Here is a 24,491-nt window from a genome sequence, read left to right on the forward strand (position 1 = left end):
GACAGCTACATTCCTCCCAAAACCTCCTCGCTGCTCTGGGATGACTCAGAAAATCAGGAATAATGGCATGGACTTTCTGATTCCTTCAGCGCTCCCCTCTGGAATGTCTGAAGAATTATGTCCTATCACAAGGTACTCTGGAAAAGTACATGTGTCTCAGTTATCAGTTTGGGATATTCACAGCTGAAGGTTGGTATGACGTCAGTGAAAAGACTCACAGTCATGAGGCTGTAAAAATGCGGTGATGTCATCCTGTAAAAAGTTTGTGATCTTGCTCTTGGCCTTTTCTGGAATGTCTCCCCACTTAGCATTGAATCATTTCCAGTAATGATAGGATATTGCAGATTCTTGCTCTAAATCACGGTCACAACAGATTGGAAACAGTAATGTTAACTTGAACATATTCACACAGTAGGAACATCTCACTGCATGCCTCTTGTCATTAATTTGTGTTGCTGCAGTGATGTCGTGTCTGTTACAGTGGCTGACAAGGACAAATTCACTATTACAGCCCAAAACATTTCCATGGAGAGAAACGCAGCTCCAGAATTGATGCCAATTAAAAAAAAAAAAAAAAGTAAAACAAATAGAGGAGCAGAAATATGCTGCAAAAACACACAAACCCCAAAAAAGAAATGTAATAGAAAAATGCTGCTTCACATCCAGTCAAAACAACAGAAGTTCTCCAGGCCTCTAGGGGCAGTGATAAGTGGAACAGCTTGATTTTTGACCCAGAACGAGAGAGTGTTTGTTTTTGCAGCAGGAAGAAAAGTTGAGTAAAGAGGCGTCATAAGAAGAAGGTACAATTTCTTTTGCACATTTAGCCTTAGTCTTTTACAACATCATGAAAGAGAAACAGCTTTATGTAGCGGCATGTTTTCATGATTTTTGTGTTTTTGAATTGGCATCATTATCGCAGTCGCAGCATGTTTCTCTCAATCTAAATGTTTTTTTTGCCCGTTGCAGCACATTTGCCCTTGTCGGCCACTGCAGTTTGCATAGCTCCTTCTTGGACAATTGTTTTTAGTTACAATGATTCCCCTTTTACATACCCTGAATCCAAATTAGAAACACGTCATACAAAGCGAGCATTGCAAATACAGTATACGTACGTTAATCAAGCCAATAAGATCACGCATGTTAAGATTAAAGATCAAAGATAATTTTTCTACATCACAATGTCACATGACAACAGAATGCTATGAGATTATCATCTGAGTCAGACCGAACACCTGCCTTTCTAAGTATTGAATAAAAGGATCAAAAGCAATGTGATTATCTTAAGGCATTTTAGTTGTGGGCCACATACAATTTGATATCAAGTGGGCCAGACCAGTAAAAACCATTGCATAATAACCTTTAAGTAATAAAGCCCCCCAAGTTAGTGTATAGAAGAAACATTACAAATAGCTTGCAATCTGAAAACAATTACAAAGCAGTCCATTTACAAATCAAATGATGAACAGCCTGAGATGAAGGCTGAAGACTAAAAGAACAATAAGTGCAATTTCAACAATATGTCTGTTTTTCAGCAAACTCACCCTCAGGGTGTGGCTTTGGGGCAGATGCTATACCGTAAGCAATAAGGTAGCTAGCTTTCACAGCTGCAATGCTGATCTCTCGGCTAAACTAAAACCCGACTAATGTTTCCTCAAGCCTGCCAACAATTAATTTATCTTCTCTGTTCTTAGTTGTACTTGCAAGTTGATGTATTTTTAGCCATAATAAGTTTGACAGTGGTGCTGAATATAATATTCATTTAGCACTGAAAGGTGCTGTGAGCATACCAAGTACACTGGCTTCCCATTTACCAGATTGGATCCTTTGAAAACATTAACCTTGATAATGTTTGACCACAGAGACAATAAATGCCACAGTCTTTAGAGTTGTACAATAACTCTATTTTGCTATGCTTTTTATTAGTGTCTGAGTCTGAGCTTAAGTTATTTCTATGCTATTCAGGAGAAATCTTGTAAAATGTGCACAATATCTCTAAAATACGTCCTTATAATGAACTTTAAAAAAAATTGTTACAAGGTGCCTATGTGAAATAAAAAGTCATGAGGTCATAAAATATTGACACAGCACAGCACTGCATGTGTATAATAGTGATGAGCCTGTCGACCCACAACCCACTGGTCCCACGGGTTGACCTGTGGGTCGGGCAGTCTGGTTAAGTTTGTAGGAAAATATCATGGGTTTTCCATGGATTCAGTGTGGATAGAGCAATGCTTGTTTGCTTGCTGTTAGGACACAGTGTTATGCCTTCGTATTCTCAGAGGGAAGTATTTTTACTGCACATTATGACCATTCATTCAGTCATTTATTTTCTGTAACCGCTTGGTCGCCAGACTATCACAGCACTAACACATAGAGACAGACAACCATTCACGCTCACATTCCGGCCAATTTAGAGTCATCAATTAACCTAAGCATGTCTTTTGACTGTGGGAGGAAGCTGGAGTACCTGGAGAAAACTCACGCTGACACAGGGAGAACATGCAAACTCCGCATGGAAGGGACCCCCCACCCCGGGTTTGAACCAGAAACCTTTTGCCATGAGGCAACAATGCTAACCACTTCACCACTGTGTCACCCACATTATGACCAGAGAGTTTTAAATATGTCGGACTTCAACAGATTTTATCGTCAAAAACAAGTAACAGAAACCCTGAGTGCATCAGCTCTGATGATAAAGCTTCTTGAGAGAGACAGAGAGGGTGGAAGGTGGACTATTGCACGATGGTTTATGTGCTGTAAAAAATGTAATCACGCAATGACTCACCTGCCAAAACCCAAAATATTTTCTAACAAGCTTACACAAACTTTCTGTGGGACCTGGGCAATGTGGGTCAACCGCGCATCACTACTGTCCACACTGAATCTGTTAAATAGGCACTTCTCTTATGTCATGTAAACAAACCACTTAAAAGATGGGTCAGTACTTGCTGTCTTCCTACATTTGTAGCCTACTTTCCAAACAGAAAACAAACATTTTACACTGTGATATTTACTGTAAATGACATGCAATATAGCAAACTGCAACTAGGTTGGTATTAGCAATGGTCATTACCAGAAACTTTCAGCTCCGGTTTGCATGTTGGGTGTGGGTGATTGATAAATGCATGTGTTTACTGTTCTAGTGGCGTGGCTCTCACAATGGGTCAGGTTGGTGCAAGCTTTAATAAACCCTGACCCACGCTTCACTAGTTTCTAAAATTTGCCAAAGTTAGCTAACATTAGTTTCTATTAGCTGCTGGTCATACCAGACCAAGGCAGGCTGTAGCAACAACCATTTTTATACACTATGCTTCCTCCCTGCTTACCCCCCACCCAAATATGGGGATACATCTACTGTAATTACAGACGTAAGACACCACTGGAATGCCCTTTCTTCCTCTCTTTTTCTACACACAAACAAGTACACCAAAAATTAGTGAGTGATTGAGTGAATGAGTGAGTGAGTGAGTGAAACAGTGCTGTAGATAGATATAATTGTAATGCGGGCTGTCCGCTGACGTTGACTCTATAATAAAAAGCATCACGAGCACCATCACTCACAGACAGCTGTAATGGACCCTAATTACTTCACCCTCTGCACAGTTCCATACGTGAAATGAAAGCACTCTCCTACGCACATGGAGGGAGGGTGGACAGCTATAGACAAAAAAAGTGGGAGAGCAGCAGATATAATTTGGTAGAGACACCAGGGATAGGGGCAGGAAACTAAGCTAAGGACACAAGGGAGGGATGGAGGAAGAAAGTCTGATTCCTGGAAAGGCTGGTACCCGGTCTTACCCTTTGTTCCCTTTGCACACAACACGGCTCTGTTTTCTTGACTTTTCTTTGTAGTCGAGGTCTAAAGCCATCTCTCCTCACTGCTGTCGTCCTATCTCCTTCACTTTACCTACCTGTCTTTACTCTGTTCATTTATCTCTTCCTGCCTCGTTTGGTCCTCCCTTTCTTCCTCTGCTGTGTCCTTCTCTGTCAGCCTGTCTTCCTCCTCCTCTCCTCTCCCCATGACATAAACAGAAAAGGAAGGCTTTGCAGTCCCAGGGAGATCTATTGCTTCTTTAAACCCTTTCATGGTTTCCTCTGTTCCTCTCAATGGGCCTCTCGACTCAGCCCCTTTTCCCCAGATAAGGGTGATAAGCCATCGGCTAAGTGTGCATATGTGTGTGTGTGTGTGTGTGTCGGAGCATGCAGCATCTGAAGTTCTTTTGAATAGTCTGAGACAAATTCACTCTGCTGCTCTCACTTAAGCATAAAGAGACACAGGAGAAGACAGAGGAATGTCTTCAAGCCTGACTGACAGGTCTCATTGACTCTGTAAGGTCTCATGGACGGGGCAGGGAAGGATTCATTTGAACTGGCTGAACGGAGCTCCGGCCATCACCTTGAAGATCCTTGGAGCATGCAGCACCGTCACACAGCCATTTCTGATGTAATTTACTGGTGTGTGTATGTGTGGGAATTTCATGATAGTAATGTAATACTTTATTGATCACTGTACAAAAAATACTCCCACAATGACGATACGAATTCAGCGTCTGATGCCTTGGGGCAGGACTAAACTTTCACACTCCAATTAAACAACCCTGGTATTTCATATCTAGCATACCTTTCTCTTTAACCAGTCAAACAGTTAGAGGATACATTTTGTAATTTTGTATAGTTTGAAACAAAGGCAACGCAGAGTCAAAACCATGATCAGCATTTTTATAACTGGCCACAAGTTGATCATATGATCGCCCTCATGTTAGGTTAATGTGATTAACGTCCTCATCCTTAACATATTCAATTAAATGAGACCAAAATCTCTCACAGAGCATGCTGCAGGCACTCTGAAACCACAGACTAAGCTGCGGAACAAATTTCCAGTAATCTGTTAGAGATCACCAACTTTTGACTTTAAATGAGAGATTCCCATTAAAATATCATTATTGATTGCATTTTTTTTTCTGTGTCTTTTGCTCCTAGAATAACAAACTACATTTGGATTTGTTCTCTTTTTGGTGCACTAATTTTATTTAATTCTCTAGCCTGCTTAATCATTTATAGATATTTAACTATTTTTACATACAAAAAGTGATTTTTGGCACGGTGGGAACAGTCCACTGATGCAATCATTACAAAAGAAACAGCTGCAAACTTTTTTGAGCATTACAAACAATCTGATATGACTGTATTATCTAAATTTGACCCATTGTTTCCACTTAAAATTAAACCATCTCAAAGAGGCGTATCAGTCTTAAATCATTTGTTAAGAGTTCTTGCTCTTTCAGTAACTCCAGATACATTTTACGTAGATGAAGAGTGATGAATTTGTACTCCTTTGTGTAGGAAAACTGATGTAATATGTTTTTGTTTCTGTTGATGTGAGCTGTGTTATGTCCTCTCACCACTGGCTGCAGCTGTGTGCCGGGCATCATGGCATTGGCGAGCTGCATCTGCTGTGCCAGCATGGCCATGTTTTTCTGCTGGATGAGGTTGTTCCTTCCATTGATCTCCAGCTGGGTCTTTAGGTGCGGAGGAGGGTGCAGGTACTTACAGTTCTCCCTGGAACAGCGGCCCTAATGGGGTGAGAGAGGAGGAGGAGACAAGGAGGCCGAAAGGGTGAAGGGAAGGGATAAGGAGGATAGAGACATGGATGGAGAGGAATTAGAATAGTGTTTCCTTTAACTGTTGCCTAATGTAAAGAAGTAATGAGCCTTGACTCAAGCTGCTGCCCTCCGATTTAGCAGGCGCTGACCTAACATCACTGGCATCTGGGCCTGCCACTGGCTCTGTGGTAAAGAAGACTGATCAATTCTGTTTCCTTTTTCCCCCTTCGTGACCTAAGCCGTGTGCTCACTTCCTTTCCCTATTTCCTCTAGGTCCCATCGAGAGACAAATTAGCTTCAAGAGCAGAGATAAAGAGGATTAGCTGTCTATCTGCTTCTGCTAACAGACTGTAATACACAGAGCAGAAGAAAAAGAGACAGAGAGAATGATGCACTGTCCAAGTGATGATACGGATGCTTTTAATTATCTATTAATCTGGCAATATTTTTTGATTAATCTATGAAGCATTTGGTCCAAAAAAAGTCAGAACATTGCGGAAAAATTACAAATTTTTCCATCACAATTTCTTGTTTTGTCAAACCACCCATCCAAAATCCACACATATTCATTTTACTGTCATATCAGACAAAGAAATGCAGCTCATCCTCACTTTTATAAATCTGAAACTAAACAAAGTTTAGATTCCACATTTTAGCTTCAAAACTAACTTAGCTGATTAAGGGCTGGCACACATGCCACATCTTTGTTCCCTCAAAACATTTTTTGAGATAAACAGTTCAATTTTTGGAATGCAGCAATGTGTACCGCATATCATGTGACAAGGACAATTAATCACAGTCAGTAGATATCTTCCCTTTCTTCCGTAACATGATAAATATGGAGAAGTTGTTGATCATTTTAGTGCAGGGCTACCCAGAGCTTTACATCTGCAACCTTTTAGTCATGGGCTGGCTTGGCTTGGATTGGGCCGTCAGCCCAGCACAGCAGGCATTTGCAATTCCATTACAACAGGGCTACCTTCTTGAAGCTGACGTTTAAAAACAGCCGACTCATCCACAGCAGGGCAGGTAAAAGAAGTTTACCTGTTGGAGGTGAGCTGTTTGCAGAGGTGCAGTAAGAGCCTGTTGTCTGCAGCTCTTCATCAACATCTCACTGTGGCTGTTTCTAACCCTAACCCTACCTGCCATATTATTAGACTTGTCTTCATTGAAGAGATGCTGCTGACAAAGTTCCGCTAATTAATTAATAACACTTTTCACTGCCTATGGATTCTTCAAAATAAAAGTCCCCTGGTATTTTTGCTGCATGTGTTTTTCCACTGCAGGGCAGGTAAAAGAAATTTACCTGCTGGAGGTGAGCTGTTTGCAGAGGTGCAGTAAGAGCCGGTTATCTGCAGCTCTTCATCAACATCTCACTGTGGCTGTTTCTAACCCTAACTGTGCCTGCCACATTATTAGACTTGTCATTATTGAAGAAAAGCTGCTAATAAAGTTCCGCTATTCGGGTATAAACATATTTCATTTCCTGTAAGTTCTTCACAATTAAAGTCCCCCGTTATTTTGTTATATAAAAACTTTTATTGTGAAGCAGCAAAATAAGGAAATGCAGCAGCACGTGTACTAACAGGAACTGAGAAACGAGATCATATTTCTCCTGTTTTAGCTTCTCTGCACTGGCTCCCTGTAAAATCCAAAATTGAATTTAAAATCCTACTGTTAACTTATAAAGCTCTAAATGGTCAAGCTCCGTCATATCTTAGAGAGCTCATAGTGCCTTATTATCCCACCAGAACACTACGCAGGGTTACTCGTGGTCCCTAAAGTCTCCAAAAGTAGATCAGGAGCCAGAGCCTTCAGCTATCAGGCTCCTCTCCTGTGGAATCATCTTCTTGTTGCGGTCTGGGAGGCAGACACCGTCTCCACATTTAAGACTAGACTTAAGACTTTCCTCTTTGATAAAGCTTATAGTTAGGGCTGGCTCAGGCTTGCCCTGTACCGGCCCCTAGTTAGGCTGACTTAGGCCTAGTCTGCTGGAGGACCCCCCTTTAATACACTGGGCACCTTCTCTCCTTCTCTCCTTCTCTCTCTCTCGTATCCTATTACTGCATCTTGCTAACTCGGCCATTCTGGATGTCACTAACTCGGGTTCTTCTCCGGAGCCTTTGTGCTCCACTGTCTCTCAGATTAACTCGTATCGCAGCGGTGCCTGGACAGCGTGACGTGTGTGGTTGTGCTGCTGCCATGGTCCTGCCAGATGCCTCCTGCTGCTGCTGCTGCCATCATTAGTCATTAGTCATACTTCTACTGTTATTATACACATATGATTATTATCACACATGTATACTGTCAGATATTAATATATACTTTCAACATATTGTACCACAGTAGCCAGAACTATAACTATAATATTATTACTTTCATTAATGTTGTTGTAAGCTACTGTCATGCATCTCTCTCTCTCTCTCTCTCTCTCTCTTTCTGTCTCATTGTGTCATTGATCTGTTCTGTACGACATCTATTGCACGTCTGTCCGTCCTGGAAGAGGGATCCCTCCTCAGTTGCTCTTCCTGAGGTTTCTACCGTTTTTTTTTTCCCTGTTAAAGGGTTTTTTTGGGGGGAGTTTTTCCTTATCCGCTGCGAGGGTCATAAGGACAGAGGGATGTTGTATGCTGTAAAGCCCTGTGAGGCAAATTGTGATTTGTGATATTGGGCTTTATAAATAAAATTGATTGAACTGATTGATTGAGTTTTCAAGCAGCAACTTCACACAACTTATAATATGGCGGATAGCGAACAAAACAGTAAAATAAAGCAGATATTTAAAGTACAAACAGGACGCAGGAGAGAAACTAAACTCCAAACCACAGAGATTCAGGTAGAAGCTACGAAAGTACTGAGAGCTCAACACAGAGACTTTTAAAGATGTTTCTCTCTGGTCTCCTGCAGACAGAGGTGAGTAAAGTCTTGCAACATGAAGGCTTGTTTAGGGGGTAGAATGGGGGGGTCATTGGGAGTTGGCTGCGGTCAGGAAGACATCACTGCTACCCACATCAGGGTGAGCGGCCTGGCTGTCGGACCTACTCCAGCGAAGGTACATCTCCAGCGTATCTAAACTGACAATGGAAACACAAATCAGCGCGGCATGGCTTGACTCAGTGTAGCCAAGATTGACAATGGAAAAAGTGTGATGTACACATAAATGCCTGAAAGAAGATCAGCTCGGAAATTTCTGGTAACTGGGCTATACGATACAACTTAAAACGCAACCTGCCTCCATACCCCTATAAGTAGGCACAAGTGTAGCACCTGGCACCTGACCTCACATTTTCTGTGTCCCGGCCCTAAGTATTTTCAAAATAGATGCAGATTCATTTTCCCATTCATCAAATAACTGTTTAATTAACAATTAATTTTAACTCTGGTCAACCTGTGCAGTGAACTTTTTAATTCAAAAGGTCTTTTTTTCATGAGATAAATTATGTTAGGCTCAAGTTCAAAAAGGTTTAGGACATAACTCTTTGTCTGACAGTTGTTAAGTAAAAATAAAGACAGGAAATTAAAAGGAAAGACAGAAAAAACACTTTTCTTTCTACCTGAACTGCTGCTGCACTGTTGCTCAAACTCCAAGGAGGAACTGTTAAGGGAATTTCAATTAGCAAAGACTTGCTCTCTCCTCCATCCTACAGCCCTAAAAGCTGTCCCACTTGATGCTGGATGTTTAACATGGCCGTCTGAATCACTATTGATCTCCTCCCAACTGAGAGAAATGACTTGTGTGTCAATACTTTACATCATATCAGAAAAGAACAGGCTGGGGGACTGATCCCGGATCGATATATAATTGGAGACTTCTGCGACAATAAACATAAACACATCATGGCACTTTATCTAATATTGTGCTAGTGTCTATAGGCAGTGTGGTGTGTGTCTGGGTGCTCGGAGCTGTGGGCGATTATATTCATCCAGCAGCCAGCAGCCAAGGGGAGAAGGAGAGAATGTAATTTACACTCTCATAATGCCTGCTCCACTGAACACTCCCCTGGATAGGTGTAATGTTTTAGGTATCTCCTCCTCTTTTTTATCCCCCCCTCCTCTTCCCCTTCATTCCCTCCTGCCTGGATCGCCTATACATCCCAAGCCCCATGCTGATATTTGTTCTCCTCATCATGAATACAGAGCAGCTGAGGTGCAGCGGTGCTGCTGTGATCTCCGTATGTGAACATGTTCATGTATGTGTGCAGAATGTGCAAAGCAGAAGTACTACCCTCACTCTGCCTTTGTCGCTTTCGCTCTTTCTTCTCCTCCCGCCTCAATCTTTCCTCATCGAAATGCATCCTCCATCTGTGTCTTCCCATTACTCCTTTATATGAATCTGTTTCCAGGGGATGGGGAGAACAACCCTGCGACAACTCCACAGCACCACCTCCCATGGGGAATTAAAGGTTGGCTGTCATGCTACTGCTTATCTCAGTAAGATTACCTGCTGCCCATTGCGGCCCACTATTATGACACCTGCTTTCACAACCTAACACATAGACTCTCCCACTCTTACTCTATTCCTCCCACCTCTCGTTATTCCTCTCCTTGTCTCGCTCTATCTCTCCATCTCTGCCTTTTATTTCCTTGTGCAGCCTGTTCTGCCTAGCTACAGCGGAAAAGATACTTTGCATTGGGGAGCAGCAGAATGTCAAGAGTTCTCCTGGCATTTTCATTGGCTGAGAGCGATAGTACTCCCAGTCTGCTGATTGGCCTGGAGGCACACATTAACAGTGCTCCTAGTCTGGCTCATCCCTGTGTGGCTGAGACTATTGATCAGCGCTAATTGGTTAATGTCTTTTGATTTTCAAAGCACATTCCCCCTGGGTGACTAGACTCCACCATGTCAACTCCAGCCGTGAGTGTATGTGCCTATGTGTGCGTATGTGTGTGATTAACTGTGACAACGCACAGCGTGCATAAAATCCCCCAAGCACTCTTTGATGGCAATCTCTTCATCGGTTTGCATTTGGAATGGTCAACTTCAAGGCTGCTTTACTTAACGTGTTCGCAGATGAAATGACAACAGAATGTGTGATTTGAAAGGTGTTTATCATAGTGGCGAACACACTCAATTACCACCAAACAGAAACAATAAATAGAGAGGACGTTGAACTGTTTGCCGTGGTCATTTGACAAGTACAAAAGAACACACATCAGCGGGGCTGTAAAGTGTGTCGCACTCACTAGTGACCTATTTTAACACCTACTTTCCTTATTTAACAGAAAAATACAACCACACACCAATCCAAATTCACTCCCACACCTCATCAAACTAAGACTAACGTTAACTCATTGTGAAGCACACTTCATTCAAACTCTACAGAAACAAAATAAAACGAAGTTAGTCTTTTTAGTCCTCAAGCTAGTCCACTGTTCCAACAATCACCTATGGTTTTGTCAAAATGAGGGGTGTGCCTCATCATCTCAGTCACAATAATACCAGTATAATTTTTAATATGATTCTTGATCAAATTCAAATCAAGATACTCACGATATTTCGACTTGTTTGCATACTGACGTCATACTGTCATCCACAGCAACAAGTATGGCTGAAAGTGAAGTTATTATTGACTCTGCGGTGGTTCCAAAAACAGGAGCAGCTTCAGAAGTGTGGAATAAACTGTGGCATCCTGAATGTTTTATGAACATCCCCGGACTTCTCAGACTCTTTTAGCGAGTTACAGCTCAGAGGGAACTCATTCAGCGGCTCCTCCAGCAGCAGCGCCACATCCCTCCCTCTCACCGTGCGCACGCGGTAGTCAATGTTATCATAAAAAACCTATGTGGAGCATGCGGCTAGATACAAGAACTACATTTATATGAATGTGTAGTAGTTACGGTAGCATAGCAGCCTGTCACACGTTACAGTGTAAGGATTAGAGGAGAAATGAGCACAAGGAGCCGTACACATGGCACATTTTTTGTGCCCTCAAATTCATTGTTTTCAATGTAGACATGCGGCCTGCGTGCTTTACCATCAGATACCCCTTTCCCACCAAAGCAGTTCCAGTGCTGGTGCTGTGCTGGTGCTGGTACTGGTGCTGGTTTTCAGTTGATTCAACTTGCGAACCAGCTGAGAACCAATTGCTTTTCCACAGCTCGAGGTGGTTAGGGTGCCACGTCATTGCGTCACTGTATACATCAGTTACGTCGTTGCTTTCCCACTGGCGCCAAGCTCAAAGGAACACCAACAACAACGATGGCGGACCACGTATTTGTGCAGCTGATGCATGCGGATGACCATAAGGCAAGGAGACAGCTTGTTTCCTCGACGGACCCCTGTTGCTTCGATGCGTCCATGGCGACACTCTTCGCTGTGCGCTTTGCACGGTCTCGTTTATTGTTGTTGGTCTCAATAACCCCGCCCCTTTCCCCGTGACGTATGCGGTTCGTTCTTCTAGTCAAGCAAAGAACTGGTGCCACTTTGGAACCGTTTTTTCTGGCCCAGAGCCAGTTCTTTTGTCTGTCAAAACAATAAAACCAGTTCAAAATTAAGCACTGGCCCCAAACCAGCACTGGAACTGCTTTGGTGGAAAAGGGGTAGTGACGCTGTTGCAGCGCGCACATGTTCATGAGTGCCTATTTTTCAGGGGGCGACGGCTGTGCCCTGAGATAAACTGAGTTCAACTTTTTTTCACTTATTTTTTTCCAATTCAGTGTTCTTCAATTAATATTATCAATATTATTCTTCATATTGTCAAGAATATTATTACTGGAAAAAATACAATGAAATATCAGGATATTATTTTAGGGCCTTAGTCAAAATAAACCCTTAATTCACTGAGTTAGATGTGAAAATATGCTGATCTGTTTATCCCTGTGGTCTCTGTGTCATCCTCTCAGCTGCTCACTTGTTCTTCTGAGGCAGCTACATGAAATCATTTTTCAACAAACATGTGAATAATGGCAACAAAAGACCACAGGAAAATAACAGAAATGGTAGTATTTCAAAAGTAGCATATTCTTATCTGAACTGCGAAAAACTCACCTCAGTAACTTGCAAGTTGGTTTGTTTTTATGAAAGTTTATACAGACGTTAGGACGCTACAACGGTTGCGATGGCAATGGTGCACATAAAAATGGCCGCTGCTCTGACCATCCTGCCATGTCGATTTGAATGGGAATATGTGTTCTATCCTCAGTGTGTCTGTGCACCTGTGAAGATTTTTAGCATCTTTCTGTTCATTGTTTTATTTTTCATGGCCTGCAGCTTTACTGTTTTGGTTCATCTCATCGCCCTCACAAAGTATTTTTGGGCAGCTGTTTTCAGCACAAAAAAAACGCTCACTGTACATAACAACCCCATCACCAAATCACCAAACAGCAGACAGACACAGCTAGCAACTAGCTGGTGAGCATAGTGAGGAACGTAGCAGCTAAAGAGACAGATATTTTTCAAAGGAGAACAAAAAGAGCAAAAAGAGTGAATACTGAATTAACATTCATCAGGTGGCCAAAACATGACTCCAAATGAGTGCTCATTTTTCTCACTGTCTGCTGAATGTGTAAATAAGAATCAATTTGCCAACTCTGTTTTTAGGTTTAAAGTATTCATCACTTTCTGACATTTTTAAAATATGTGAAGCTATGCTGGAACGTGCTGCAAAACTTTTTCTTAACTTTCAAGTTTTATGCAATGGCTAATACATAAAGTATGGTTTGCATAAATAGCCCTTTGTAGACAAATTGACAAATTAAAAAAGTCTCATCTCTTATGACAACACGATCAGCATTAAGCTAAAGTGTCATTTGTGGTAAATAAATGAAAGTTTAGCAGTTGAATCAGCAGACTGATTACATGAATTTTCATGCCTTGAAATGTACTTTCAGCAAAGCTGGAGGGAAATGAAAGAACACTTGAAGGAAAGGAAACTCAACATTATGATGGATCAAATAAGCTTTGTTAGGAAATGTTTTTCCACTTGGTGGTTTTGGCCCTCTCCTTTCCTAAAGATCAAGGGCGGTGGCTTTCATGTGGTTATCTGCTTAATCAGTTGTAGTTGGGGAATAACACAGTGGGGTGGAAGCCATTATAATGCAGTGCAATCTGATGTGGATAACTGTCTGATGTTTATGTAAGAAGTCCTGTAGATTATTGTGCTTCTTGGAAACGGACACCGCTGTGAACACATTATCCGTGTAGAGTATTATCATTATGATGAAGGTGAAATCATAATTGTTGTGCTGGTGGTAATGAGGATCTACCACCGTGCATTTTATCAGCTGCATTCACAAAGGTCAGCGCCTTGACATAGTCCTACCTCTGTTTCCACCAGTAGCCCCATTATCTTTTGTTATGCTGTTGAACAATTCAATCCTGCGTTAAGTCCCCACCAATCACTGCCTGCAATGCTAATGTTCTGGTGTCTCTCCTGCCCCTTTTCTCTGCTGTTTTCCCCGCTGTCTAAACTGTGTCAGTATAGGTTAATGGTGAGCCTGTCTGATCCAAAGCAGTGTTCCCTCTGGCTAAGAGCGTATGACTACCAGACTCCACTCATATTGACTCTGTTCCGCCTTCACCTGTCTGCCTGTCCTTTGCTGAGACGTTAATATGCTAACAGACTACCTGCGTCTTTCTGTCACGCTCTCTCTAGATTGCTCCATCCTTCTTCTTGTCTCTTGTTTCCCTCTGATACCTTTCAGGTGATTGTCTGGATCGGTCTGTTCTCTCGCTCGGCAAGGCTTTGCACCAAACAAATTATATTCTGTCTTCAGTCAAAGCTACAAAACATCTTGAAATACGTCAGGGTGAGGTTTTGGTAAACAGCCTCCCAGTATGTCTCAACACCAAGTATGGATTCTGAAACTTGAACCAATTTGCTTTTGCCAGGCTTTGGCTGTGGCAAAGTATCGTTTCACTTGCTTTTAATTGGCAAGCCATTAAAAGAAAGTGAACCAGCTGTCACAGTCTCACTCTTAAGTGTACGTGTTTGCATGTACGCACTGGGGAATGGAGTGTTCTGCACCTATAAATCACCTTGGCCTCATTACACCAGATACCTTTCAGCCATATTTCAGCTGCTGGACACACACTTACATGCCCATGCAAGCCCACACACACACACATACACGCACACACACAAACACATGATTATATGTGTTTTAAGGATAATATAAAAAATAGTTTGGATCAGCAGACTGTTATTGATGCTTATTAATCAGTACTACAGGAACAACAAAGCAAATTCCCAGGTGCCTGCACATACATGCAAGTACACACATACATATACCTGCCCTAACCTTGAGTTACTTAATTACCACTGCTGCATTTTCACTGCAGTTTCAGGTATCACACGTGTGGCCGTTTCTGACCTCAGCAACAACATGACTTTAATCAGTATAACATAATCCTCTGTGACAAGGTTACATCAACAGGACTGTCCACAAAAGCAACAGGAAGTCAGGACAGTGAGCACTGGATTTTTTTAACCCTTTAATTCCCACCTGTGCCATATTTTAAAGCTGCAATATTATCATACCAACAAAATATCAAATGACTGTGTGTAATGTGAGTGGAGGAGACCATAGTGATAAACCACACAGCAGACCAAGAAAGATAGGGATTAGTAAAGGCTTCAGCAGCTAAAGAGCCGGATAGTTTCCTTAAGAATTTGTGCAGATTACAACAGCAGCATCTGCTAGATGTAAAATAGGCAACTGTGACAAAATGTTCCCTGTAACAATTTTGTGGTGCTCAACAAACGGTATTATTGGTTTTAGTTGTATACTGTACTTTCAGGGAACTGCATTGAAATGGTCAGAGACGAGATTCGGACATACAAATGCTTACATTTGAGGCTTTGAGTGTCTAGTTGCACCTGGGTGAGGAAAGTCACACAGCAGCTTTTTAGCTATTAACACAAATCCCTACTACCCATTATGATGGATCCCACTAGGCGCTGTGCTTCGCTACCTATTATGTATATGTCAGAAGCAGTTAGGGTCAGGGCAAAGAGGTCACGATTAGGACTAGTAATAGCAAACCTTGGATATTCTCTGAGGCTTAAGTGGTAAATTTATGAGACGCACAAATGTACTGCAATAAGGTCAAGTGAGGTAGTTTAAAGAGTGTCATGGTCCATGAAGGTAGTAAGACATGGTAAATGAATGGGTCAAGTGCATGGCTTTTACACAGGAGTTTAGGGTTTGAGTCCTGGGTGAGTCAATGTTGTCTTATTAGACTTGACTTATTGACTTAATACTTTCAGTTTCTACATTGTATAAAGCAGCTGAATGCACACTCATTGCTAGGATGCCCTGCAATATAATTGGCCACTTTACTAGGTACACCTGTTCAGTTGCTTGTTAACGCAAATAGCTACTCAGCCAACCACGTGGCAGCAACTCAAAGCATTTAGGCATGTAGACAAGAGACAAGACGACCTGCTGAAGTTCAAACTGAGCATCAGAATAGGGAAGAAAGGCCATTTAAGTGACTTTGAACATGGCATGGTTGTTGGTGCCAGATGGGCTGGTCTGAGTTACTGGGATTTTCACCCACAACCATCTCTAGAGTTTACAGAGGATGGTCTGAAAAAGAGAAAATATCCAGTGAGCAGCAATTCTCTGGGTGAAAATGCTTTGTTGATGCCAGAGGTCAGAGGAGAATGGCCAGACTGGTTCAAGGTGACAGAAAGACAATCTGCTGTGACATTCAGATGGTAGGGTCAGAATTTGGTGTAAACAACATGAAAGCATGGATCCATCCTGCCTTGTATCAACGGTTCAGGCTGCTGGTGGTGGTGTAATGGTGTGGGAGATGTTTTCTTGGCACACTTTGGGCCCCTAAGTACAAACTGAGCATGGTGTAAACACCACAGCCTACCTGAGTATTGTTGCTGACCGTGTCCATCCCTCTATGACCACAGTGTACCCATTTTCTGTTGGCTACTTCCAGCAGGATAACGCACCATGTCAAATTATCTCAAACTGGTTTCTTGAACATGACAATGAGTTCATTGTACTCCAATGGCCTCCACAGTCACCAGATCTCAATCCAATAGATCGCCTTTGGGATGTGGTGGAACGGGATATTTGCATCATGGATGTGCTGCCGACAAATCTGCAGCATCTGTGCAATGCTATCATGTCAATATGGACCAAAGTCTCTGAGGCACCTTGTTAAATCTATGCCACTAAGAATTCAGGTAGTTCTGAGGGCAAAAGGGGGTCCAACGCGGTATTAGCAACCTAAAACCTGTACCTGATACAGTGACTGGTGAGTGTATACCTAGGCGTAAATAGCATTGATGGCTACAGAAACCTGGGTGTAAATAGCATCTGCCACACATTTATTATATGTTCACCTTTCTTGTAATTTTTTTAGGAAATGGTCCTCAAGAGACCTAAAAAGGGGAGTAGATACCACAAACAAAAGATTGACCGTCATGCTGAAAATACCCTAAAGGCAAACCTCCATCATCATCTTCATCATCATGGTCATTTTTTCATGATAATAATAATGCTGACATTTAAAACTGTACCATTTAAGTTTTTATTTCTGGTTCTGTACAGTCATGATCCAGCGGCATTACTTTATTGCAGTAACCACAAATACATCTTCTGTTGCTGCTGCTCTGTCACTCACTTTCTTCGTGACTCCAGTCATTTTAATTCTCCTCTTTCATCATGTTCTTTGTGCCTCTTTTCTCACAAGGCTTATTTTATTCTGTTTAATCCATGTCACTTAAATGAGGAGTTGTGATTAAAGGACAATTAAATGCATGTTCTGTCCTGTTAATGATCATCCAAAGCCAAAAGTATGAGACACTTATAACCGTATCTTCCAAACTAACGCTCAAGGCACTCTGGGTCACATGTTTGTGAAGTCCCTGACTTACTATATTTGTGTGTATCTGCATGTGCTGTGGGACTATATGATCAAAACCTAGAACCGTTGGTCTTATTTGCTGCCTTTGGTAGTTTGGCAGCCCTCTGAAGGATGTGTCTGTGGAATCCCACAGAATAAAACCCGTGGCAGAATTCCACTCACGAACGAGCAAGAGAGACAAAAACAAGAACAGAAGAAGAGGAAGGTAGACAGTCAGAGAGAGGTACGAAAAACAGAAAGAGGGAGATTAATATTAATCAAAGCAGTCTGAGTGATTTCAGCAGTGTCTTAACTGGCAGATTTCTACGTCCTCCAAGGGTTGAATGGCGTATTGCTTTCTACCAGACCCTTCTGCATGTTCACTCCAGTAATCACCCATTGATTCTAAATGATCTTTTAATCTACCCGTCCAGAATGGCTCATTCCAACTTAACCACACGTAATCCAAAAGCCTCTGATCTTTTCCGCATTCTCTCTTTCTCTGCACATGCTGCGTCTCAGCTCCCCTCAGACTACTGAATACCGTGACCAGTGTGACAACTGTAGAGCTCAAGTCTGGACAGCCACCGTCCCAAACCCCTGTGCATTATTAATTCTCTCCCAAAGGCACCGCCTCTCCCTCCTGCTCTCAAAGACAACCATCAATCAAGAAAACGCCGTCTGGATGAGGGCCATGATGAGAATACACAAGCATACAAATGCTCACAAACACACACATACACACACACACACACACACACACACACACGGGCATGTGCTTTCTTGACCAAAGGTTTCTACTGGCAAGCATACGTCAGACAAATTATGACATCAGATAGAGCACAAAGAACGGCCTGTCTGAGGACTGAGAGTGCTGCCAGACTGGCCAATAACACACACACATTCACACACATTAAAACAGCACATTTATGTGGCAATACACACCAGCTGCAAACCACTGGTCCATTACACCAAGTGTTAGGAAGTAAACCTGATGACAAACATGTTTTTTTTTCTTTGAAGTCAACACAGAAAAACATCCTGTAATATTCTTTTTTTTCCATCTCACCATGTGCCACTGCTAAAACTAGATGTCTATATAATTCTCATTATCTCTTTCCAATCATTTATCAAATCTGGAACACCCCTGGTGCATTAGTATAATAGCCTGGATCAGTTAATGACCTTAAAACCTCATTTTACTGGGCAGAGGGATAAGGCTTTGAGACAGTGACAAAGATAGACATGTGGACAGATGAACCACAGACAATGACAGAACACAGCTAGAGGAAACTATAACAGGAATAAAACAGCTTATGAGTTCACAGAAAAACACTGCTCAGAAAGTGAAGCTCTGTTACGTCACAAATGACGCCGGAGTCCACAGAAAGCTTTTAGCTGTGGTGCTCAATTAGCCAAAACACCAATTACAGCCCCCAAAAGCACTACTTAGTCTGGCAGTGTGTTAGCATGTTTTGGATGGGTGCGGGTATAAAATCGTTAGCACAGCACAGGAAGCTAATGATGGGCCAAAATCATTAGCCGTCATGGCTAATGAAAGCACTCTGCCACTGTCAGCTGGTTTGTATCATGTTTGCTGTCCACTATTATACCTGGCTGAAATGACTGGTTCAAGTGGCCCATGTTAAACTAATATTTAACTCTGTGTTTTTCATAATCAGTGATGAGGACAAAAAACAAGTGTTATTTATGACCTGTAACAGCAATTCATTTGCATCAATTACAGACCATTTTAAATGTGACTGAGTTTAGGTTAAGAGGCTGCACACTCCAAACTGTCTTTTAAGAAACCAACTCAATATTAGCTGCCAAAGGTTTTTGAATCTGCCTTAATGTGTCATTGTTACTTTTACAGCAACATAAAGACTGTGGCTGACAATGTTGCTTACTGGTTAGAATAGCGTCCTCCTATTGATTGACTGATCTTTCCATGGATTCATCTTTACATCAGTTTTTCAATAAATTGATAAATCAGTACACAGCCAGAAAATACTGAAGAAATGCCTATAACAGGTTCCCATAGCCCGAGATGAAGCAGGAACCAAATGTCAATGCTCTTGATCGATGTGACTACGTTTGTATGTCATTATATGTTAACCCTGTGATAACAAGCAGCCCTCACACACACACTACAAACCTGAGAATATCTAGACATTACCCGGAGTAGCTTTATATGATAATGCAAATGTCCGAATCAATTGGATTGGACATTAAACACACTTTACCCTGCCAACTCCTTACTATGAAGCCTGTGTAATGTCAGATTGAGCTCATGTGTGAACAGAGCAGGTAACGTCTGGAGAATTCACAGCGAGTGAGTGGGCATGTTGTCCAAGAGTGAAGAACAAGGGTAATTTACACAAAGACGTCACTGAAAATAATGAACTGGAGAGATGGCAAGATTCAGGAACTTCTGTTGATAAGGGCCGATGCCAATATCGTCAGAGAAATTCGAGGAACAGCAAGATCCACATCCACATCATGTCCTGCTTCCTATGCTGTCCTGCCCTGGCCTCCCTACACTGGCTACCTTTCAGCTTTAGGATCCAGTTCAAAATCCTTGTTTTAACATTCAGAGCCCTTCACGATCAGGCACCTGAGTATCTGTCTGACCTGCTGCATGTATATGTTCCTAGTAGGACACTTAGGTCGGCCGATCATGGCCTGTTGGCAGTTCCTCGCACTAGGCTTAGAACTAGAGGTGACCGGGCCTTTGAGTCCATTGCGCCCAGATTGTGGAACGCCCTCCCACAGAATTTGAGAGCCGCAGCATCGGTTGATATCTTTAAGAAGCATCTTAAAACCTATCTGTATAGGCAGGCATTCTTTAACTTGTCTTAAGTGATTTAGTTTTGCAACAACTGTTTCATTTTTGTGTCTCTGTATGTGACCTGTATGCTTGTATGTATGTATTCTTGTTTGTATTTTAATCCTGTGAAGCACTTTGTGAGAAGTGCTATACAAATAAATTTTACTTACTTACTTACTTATGCTCAACCCAAGCGCCACCCCTCGCCTAAACCAAATGGAGTATTTCTAGTAGGTGAGAACGCTTCTGATACAGACAATCTCTTGTTGTGTGCCTAATGTGTAAAAGAGAATATTTTGACGATGTCCAGACCAAAACTGATTATCTGAACATTGAATGGAGTTCATTTGAGGAAACAACGGTATAGATAAAAGATGGATGCTTACAGGCCCAGTTTCAATGCGCAAACAAACCACTCCAAACATGTAACACAGTAAGGACAGAAACAGTAGCCTCTTTTACACCGCCAAATTTTCCACGAATGTTGGGCCGTTTTGCCGGCAAGCTGCGAGCGTTTAGACACACAGAGCCGGATTGGCGAGTTGATCCGAGGTGCCCAATTAGGTAGTCATATTGGCGGAACCCTTTTAGTTTAAACAGACCGAGGCGGCCTTCCGCAATGGGAGGGGCTGTTGATGACTTGTGGGAGGAGCTGTTGATGACGCCGCACGTGCGACCCACTGGCGATGGATAAACAGGAAAACAGCTGATAGCAGGAATTAGCAAGCAGCTAGTAGCAAGAGGGAAACGCAAACCTGACAGACACTGTAAAGATGAGCAACTGGGGAGACAAGCAATGCGCGCCCTCCTTGTCTTCGCAAATGAAGAGGCCATTAACCGTCAGATGACAGGAACGGTGAAGAACGGGCCGACTTACGAGAGAATCACCAAAGGACTGACTAGCTGTGGCTTCCCTCCCATGTCACTGTTTACTTCACACGCTGAGCTACACATTTTGCTACTTGCTCACACCCGCCATTGCCCCGAAAAAGGTGCATTTTGCCGCACTCCCCAATTTTGTTTTTCTACTGCCAATGCTGAAAAAAGACTCATTGGGCTTTCCTATCTAAAAAGGGCTAGTATCTAATGTACTACTACAATTAAGTAGCTAACTTAGTGGCTTTTTAAATGATATTACCACAAGGCTGGCAGTGGGGGTAATTACCTTGGAAAGATGCCTTAACACGTTGGCATAATGGCAGGTTTTCCTGTTCTTCCCATTTGACATTGTGTGAATGCAGTTTTAACGCTTCAAACACCTAATGAGTAACAAGACAGCACTGTGTAAAATAACATTACCTGGAAAGAGTCATTTCTATGGCCAGTACGATGAAGATCAAATTCTATACATAGTTAAATGAAGTTTTTGCTGTTCACTCCCTGATTGGAAGCAAAACACTAGAGTTGTACCAAATCAACATATTTGGAAGTCACCTTGCTATAACAAGGCAAACAAGCACACATGTTGACGTGTGTTTATACTTGCAGAGAGAGAGAGAGAGAGAGAGAGAGAGAAAATTGTCAACTCCCTCCATGTTTTTGTTTTGTTTTACGCCCCTACTGTCATTGCTGTTTTAATGTCAGAACAATACGAAAAGTGCAAAGTCTGCAGAATTCCATATTTCCAAAGGTGTGCATCAAAGGCTCCAAAATTCAGTCCCCAGCACTTGTATATTTCACAGTGGGGCAGCCCTGAACCCTGTTGGAGACTGCTTTGAAAGCGAACATCCCCCACAGTCAAAAAAGTCAGCAGTAATGTTACGAGGCAGCTCTCTAGGGGGACAGCAAGGCAACATAAAACCAGAAAGATTTGGCAAAAGTTATTTATTGCATTAAAGTTATTTATCGGATCAGCCCCAGGTAACTTGGATTTCCAAATAAACAAAGGATACGATTTACAAAGGAAAAGGGACCTGTGGGCTTAAATCCAATAAAATAAATACAACCAAAAGCAGGGTGCTAACTTGGAGTTTGACTAAACAAAAGAAACAAGTGAAAAACAAAGAAATAAAGCCCCTGCTGTACAACCTGCTCTACATTCTGCTATCCAAAAGGACAGGATAGAAGCGACATCTCAGCCTCGGAACCGATTTCACACCAGGTATCACACGTTATACTTCACATACATGCTAAACACAGGAAAGGGTTAGTCACATGGGGCGGGTGCCAGCCAAGGGCGTAACAATTAGCATTTAAAAGAAATAGAGTCGGTGGTCAGTAAAGGGATTAAATAAAATGTCAAAGTCACTGAGTCAGCAGCAGAGGCTCCTTTTCATCTCTGCTCACTGCGCTCCTTTCACTGACCTGGCTGCAGTTATACAGCCTAGGCTTGTTCATTTTTCGCTTGCTTGTAAAATCTGCCTGAAAAGGAGTTAAAATGAACAAAGTCTACACTGTGTGTGTGTGTGTCTTTCTCTGGAGAGTGCAGTATAGGTGGCAAGTGTTGTCCCGGCTCCTGTGGGAACGTCATTGTAGAATTGTGCAAGGCAGAGTCTCTAATTAGCTTTGTTCTTATTAGGTCTACAACACCATCTCCCCTCAAACACACACATTCACCAGCACACACACACACACATACACAGACAGTGATGTAGAGAGGCAGGCCACGCCGCAGCCCCTGAGATCTGGCCCTTCTTCTCTATTTCTCTTTCAATTAACCCTCTTCCTCCTTCCCCTATCTGTTCATCCTTTCCTCTCTGCCGTCATCTTTCCTTCACTCTCAGCCGAAGCGTTCTCTATTCACAATCTCCAAAGTTTAGTCTAATTCATTTTTATCTCCCATTCACTGTGCCAAGGAGGCAGGCAGAGAGCAGACCTATTAAAACAGTCTTAATGGAAGACTGGTGAACAGGCACACAGGATTCAACAGCTTTTAGGCCTAATTATTTTCTGCCCATCTTTGTAACGCTCATTCTGCAGATATATGGGCCTCACTGGCTGCTGGGAATAGATCTATTTTTTTTTTTTTTTCTTTTTTACATCTAAACCTCCCCTCCTTTTTTTCATATCTCGATCTTCCTCTATTTTATGCTCTCCTTAGATTGCTTCACAGCCATTGTCATTAAGCGTTCATCAAGACATGGGCGATATTAAAGGAGGGAAAAAAAAAGTTTTCTTGTATCTTAATTGAAGACGGCGATTGAAAAAATAAAAATAAAAAGGAGAAGATGAAGTTGTGAATGAACAAAAGATGCTCGCCGACAAAGACTGGCAGCTGCCTGTGGTTTGTGCTGTGATCTTTAGCAGCTACACTGAGTGGCTCCAATGTGAAAACAAAAGACGCTGTTGGCAACAGGCACGGTGCTGCCCTCGCTGTGTGAAAACTGCATGAGTGGACACAAACAACAAGACACAGCCGCATGAGTGCACAGACATTTTTAATGTGCCTGCTTTGTAGAGTGATCTCAGGAGGGATCTGAGATCAAATGACACGTCTTTCTCCCCCCCCCCCCTCCTGATGAAACGAGTCAGGATCAGATGCAGTAGAGTCAGAGGGCTGGAATGTTCTATTCTATTCTACTTCTGATGAGTCATGGGGGACGTGGCAGATAATCATGAGACCACACCCTGAAGCTCTCAAGTCACAGAGTAAGGGAAAGTTGTCAGACACGAGTAGAGACATCTTTTCTTGCATGCTACATGTCAGCACACACACATACTGTCTCCATCACACACATACACACACACTCCTATTCTACTCGGATGAAGAGTGTCACTGTACTGGCATCAGCAGCATAGTGTCATTGCCTCGAGGTTAAAGCAGATAAGAGAGGATTAGCATTCATTACTCCATAAAGTGATGATACCCCCAGCAAGCACGCACACACACCGAGTGATGCACAGACATGCTCAAGGCACACACATACACACAAGGCCAGAATTTTTCTACGAAGCCACCGCACAGCCTCTGTTTTAAAAGACAAACCGCCAAAGCTAAAAACAAAGGGAAATAACTAATACAGAGCTAAAGCATGTAATCCTTTGTACCACCAACAACTGCAGCGCTGGAAAATCCTACAAAATAAAAAAATATATTTAAAAACCCAACAAGGACGACAATAGAGACAGAAACAGATGAAAAAGATTCACATTTCTGAATTTAATGTCAGATCTTTTAAAGGGACAGTTCACCCCATAGGGTTGGCTATCGACCTCAGTACTTTTAAGGGTACCGACCAAGTTACGTCGGCACTACCAAGTACCAGTTCACGTTATTTTCATCCTTGCCAAATGTCGGTACCTGAGGGTG

At 42.3% G+C, this 24,491-nt stretch overlaps 1 protein-coding gene across 9 annotated transcripts in view; it reads right to left on the reverse strand.

The window, feature by feature from the left end:
* LOC117259567 (muscleblind-like protein 1) overlaps positions 1–24,491 on the reverse strand; it is a 92,682-nt gene that overhangs the window by 16,890 nt on the left and 51,301 nt on the right. For all 9 annotated transcript variants that reach the window (XM_033630966.2, XM_033630968.2, XM_033630972.2 and 6 more), the window contains exon 3: positions 5,403–5,573. In XM_033630966.2, coding sequence (XP_033486857.1) covers positions 5,403–5,573 — 171 coding nt within the window. The remainder of the gene's footprint in view (positions 1–5,402; positions 5,574–24,491) is intronic.

The sequence above is a fragment of the Epinephelus lanceolatus genome, chromosome 4, assembly GCF_041903045.1.
Source record: "Epinephelus lanceolatus isolate andai-2023 chromosome 4, ASM4190304v1, whole genome shotgun sequence".
Classification (NCBI taxonomy): domain Eukaryota; kingdom Metazoa; phylum Chordata; class Actinopteri; order Perciformes; family Serranidae; genus Epinephelus; species Epinephelus lanceolatus.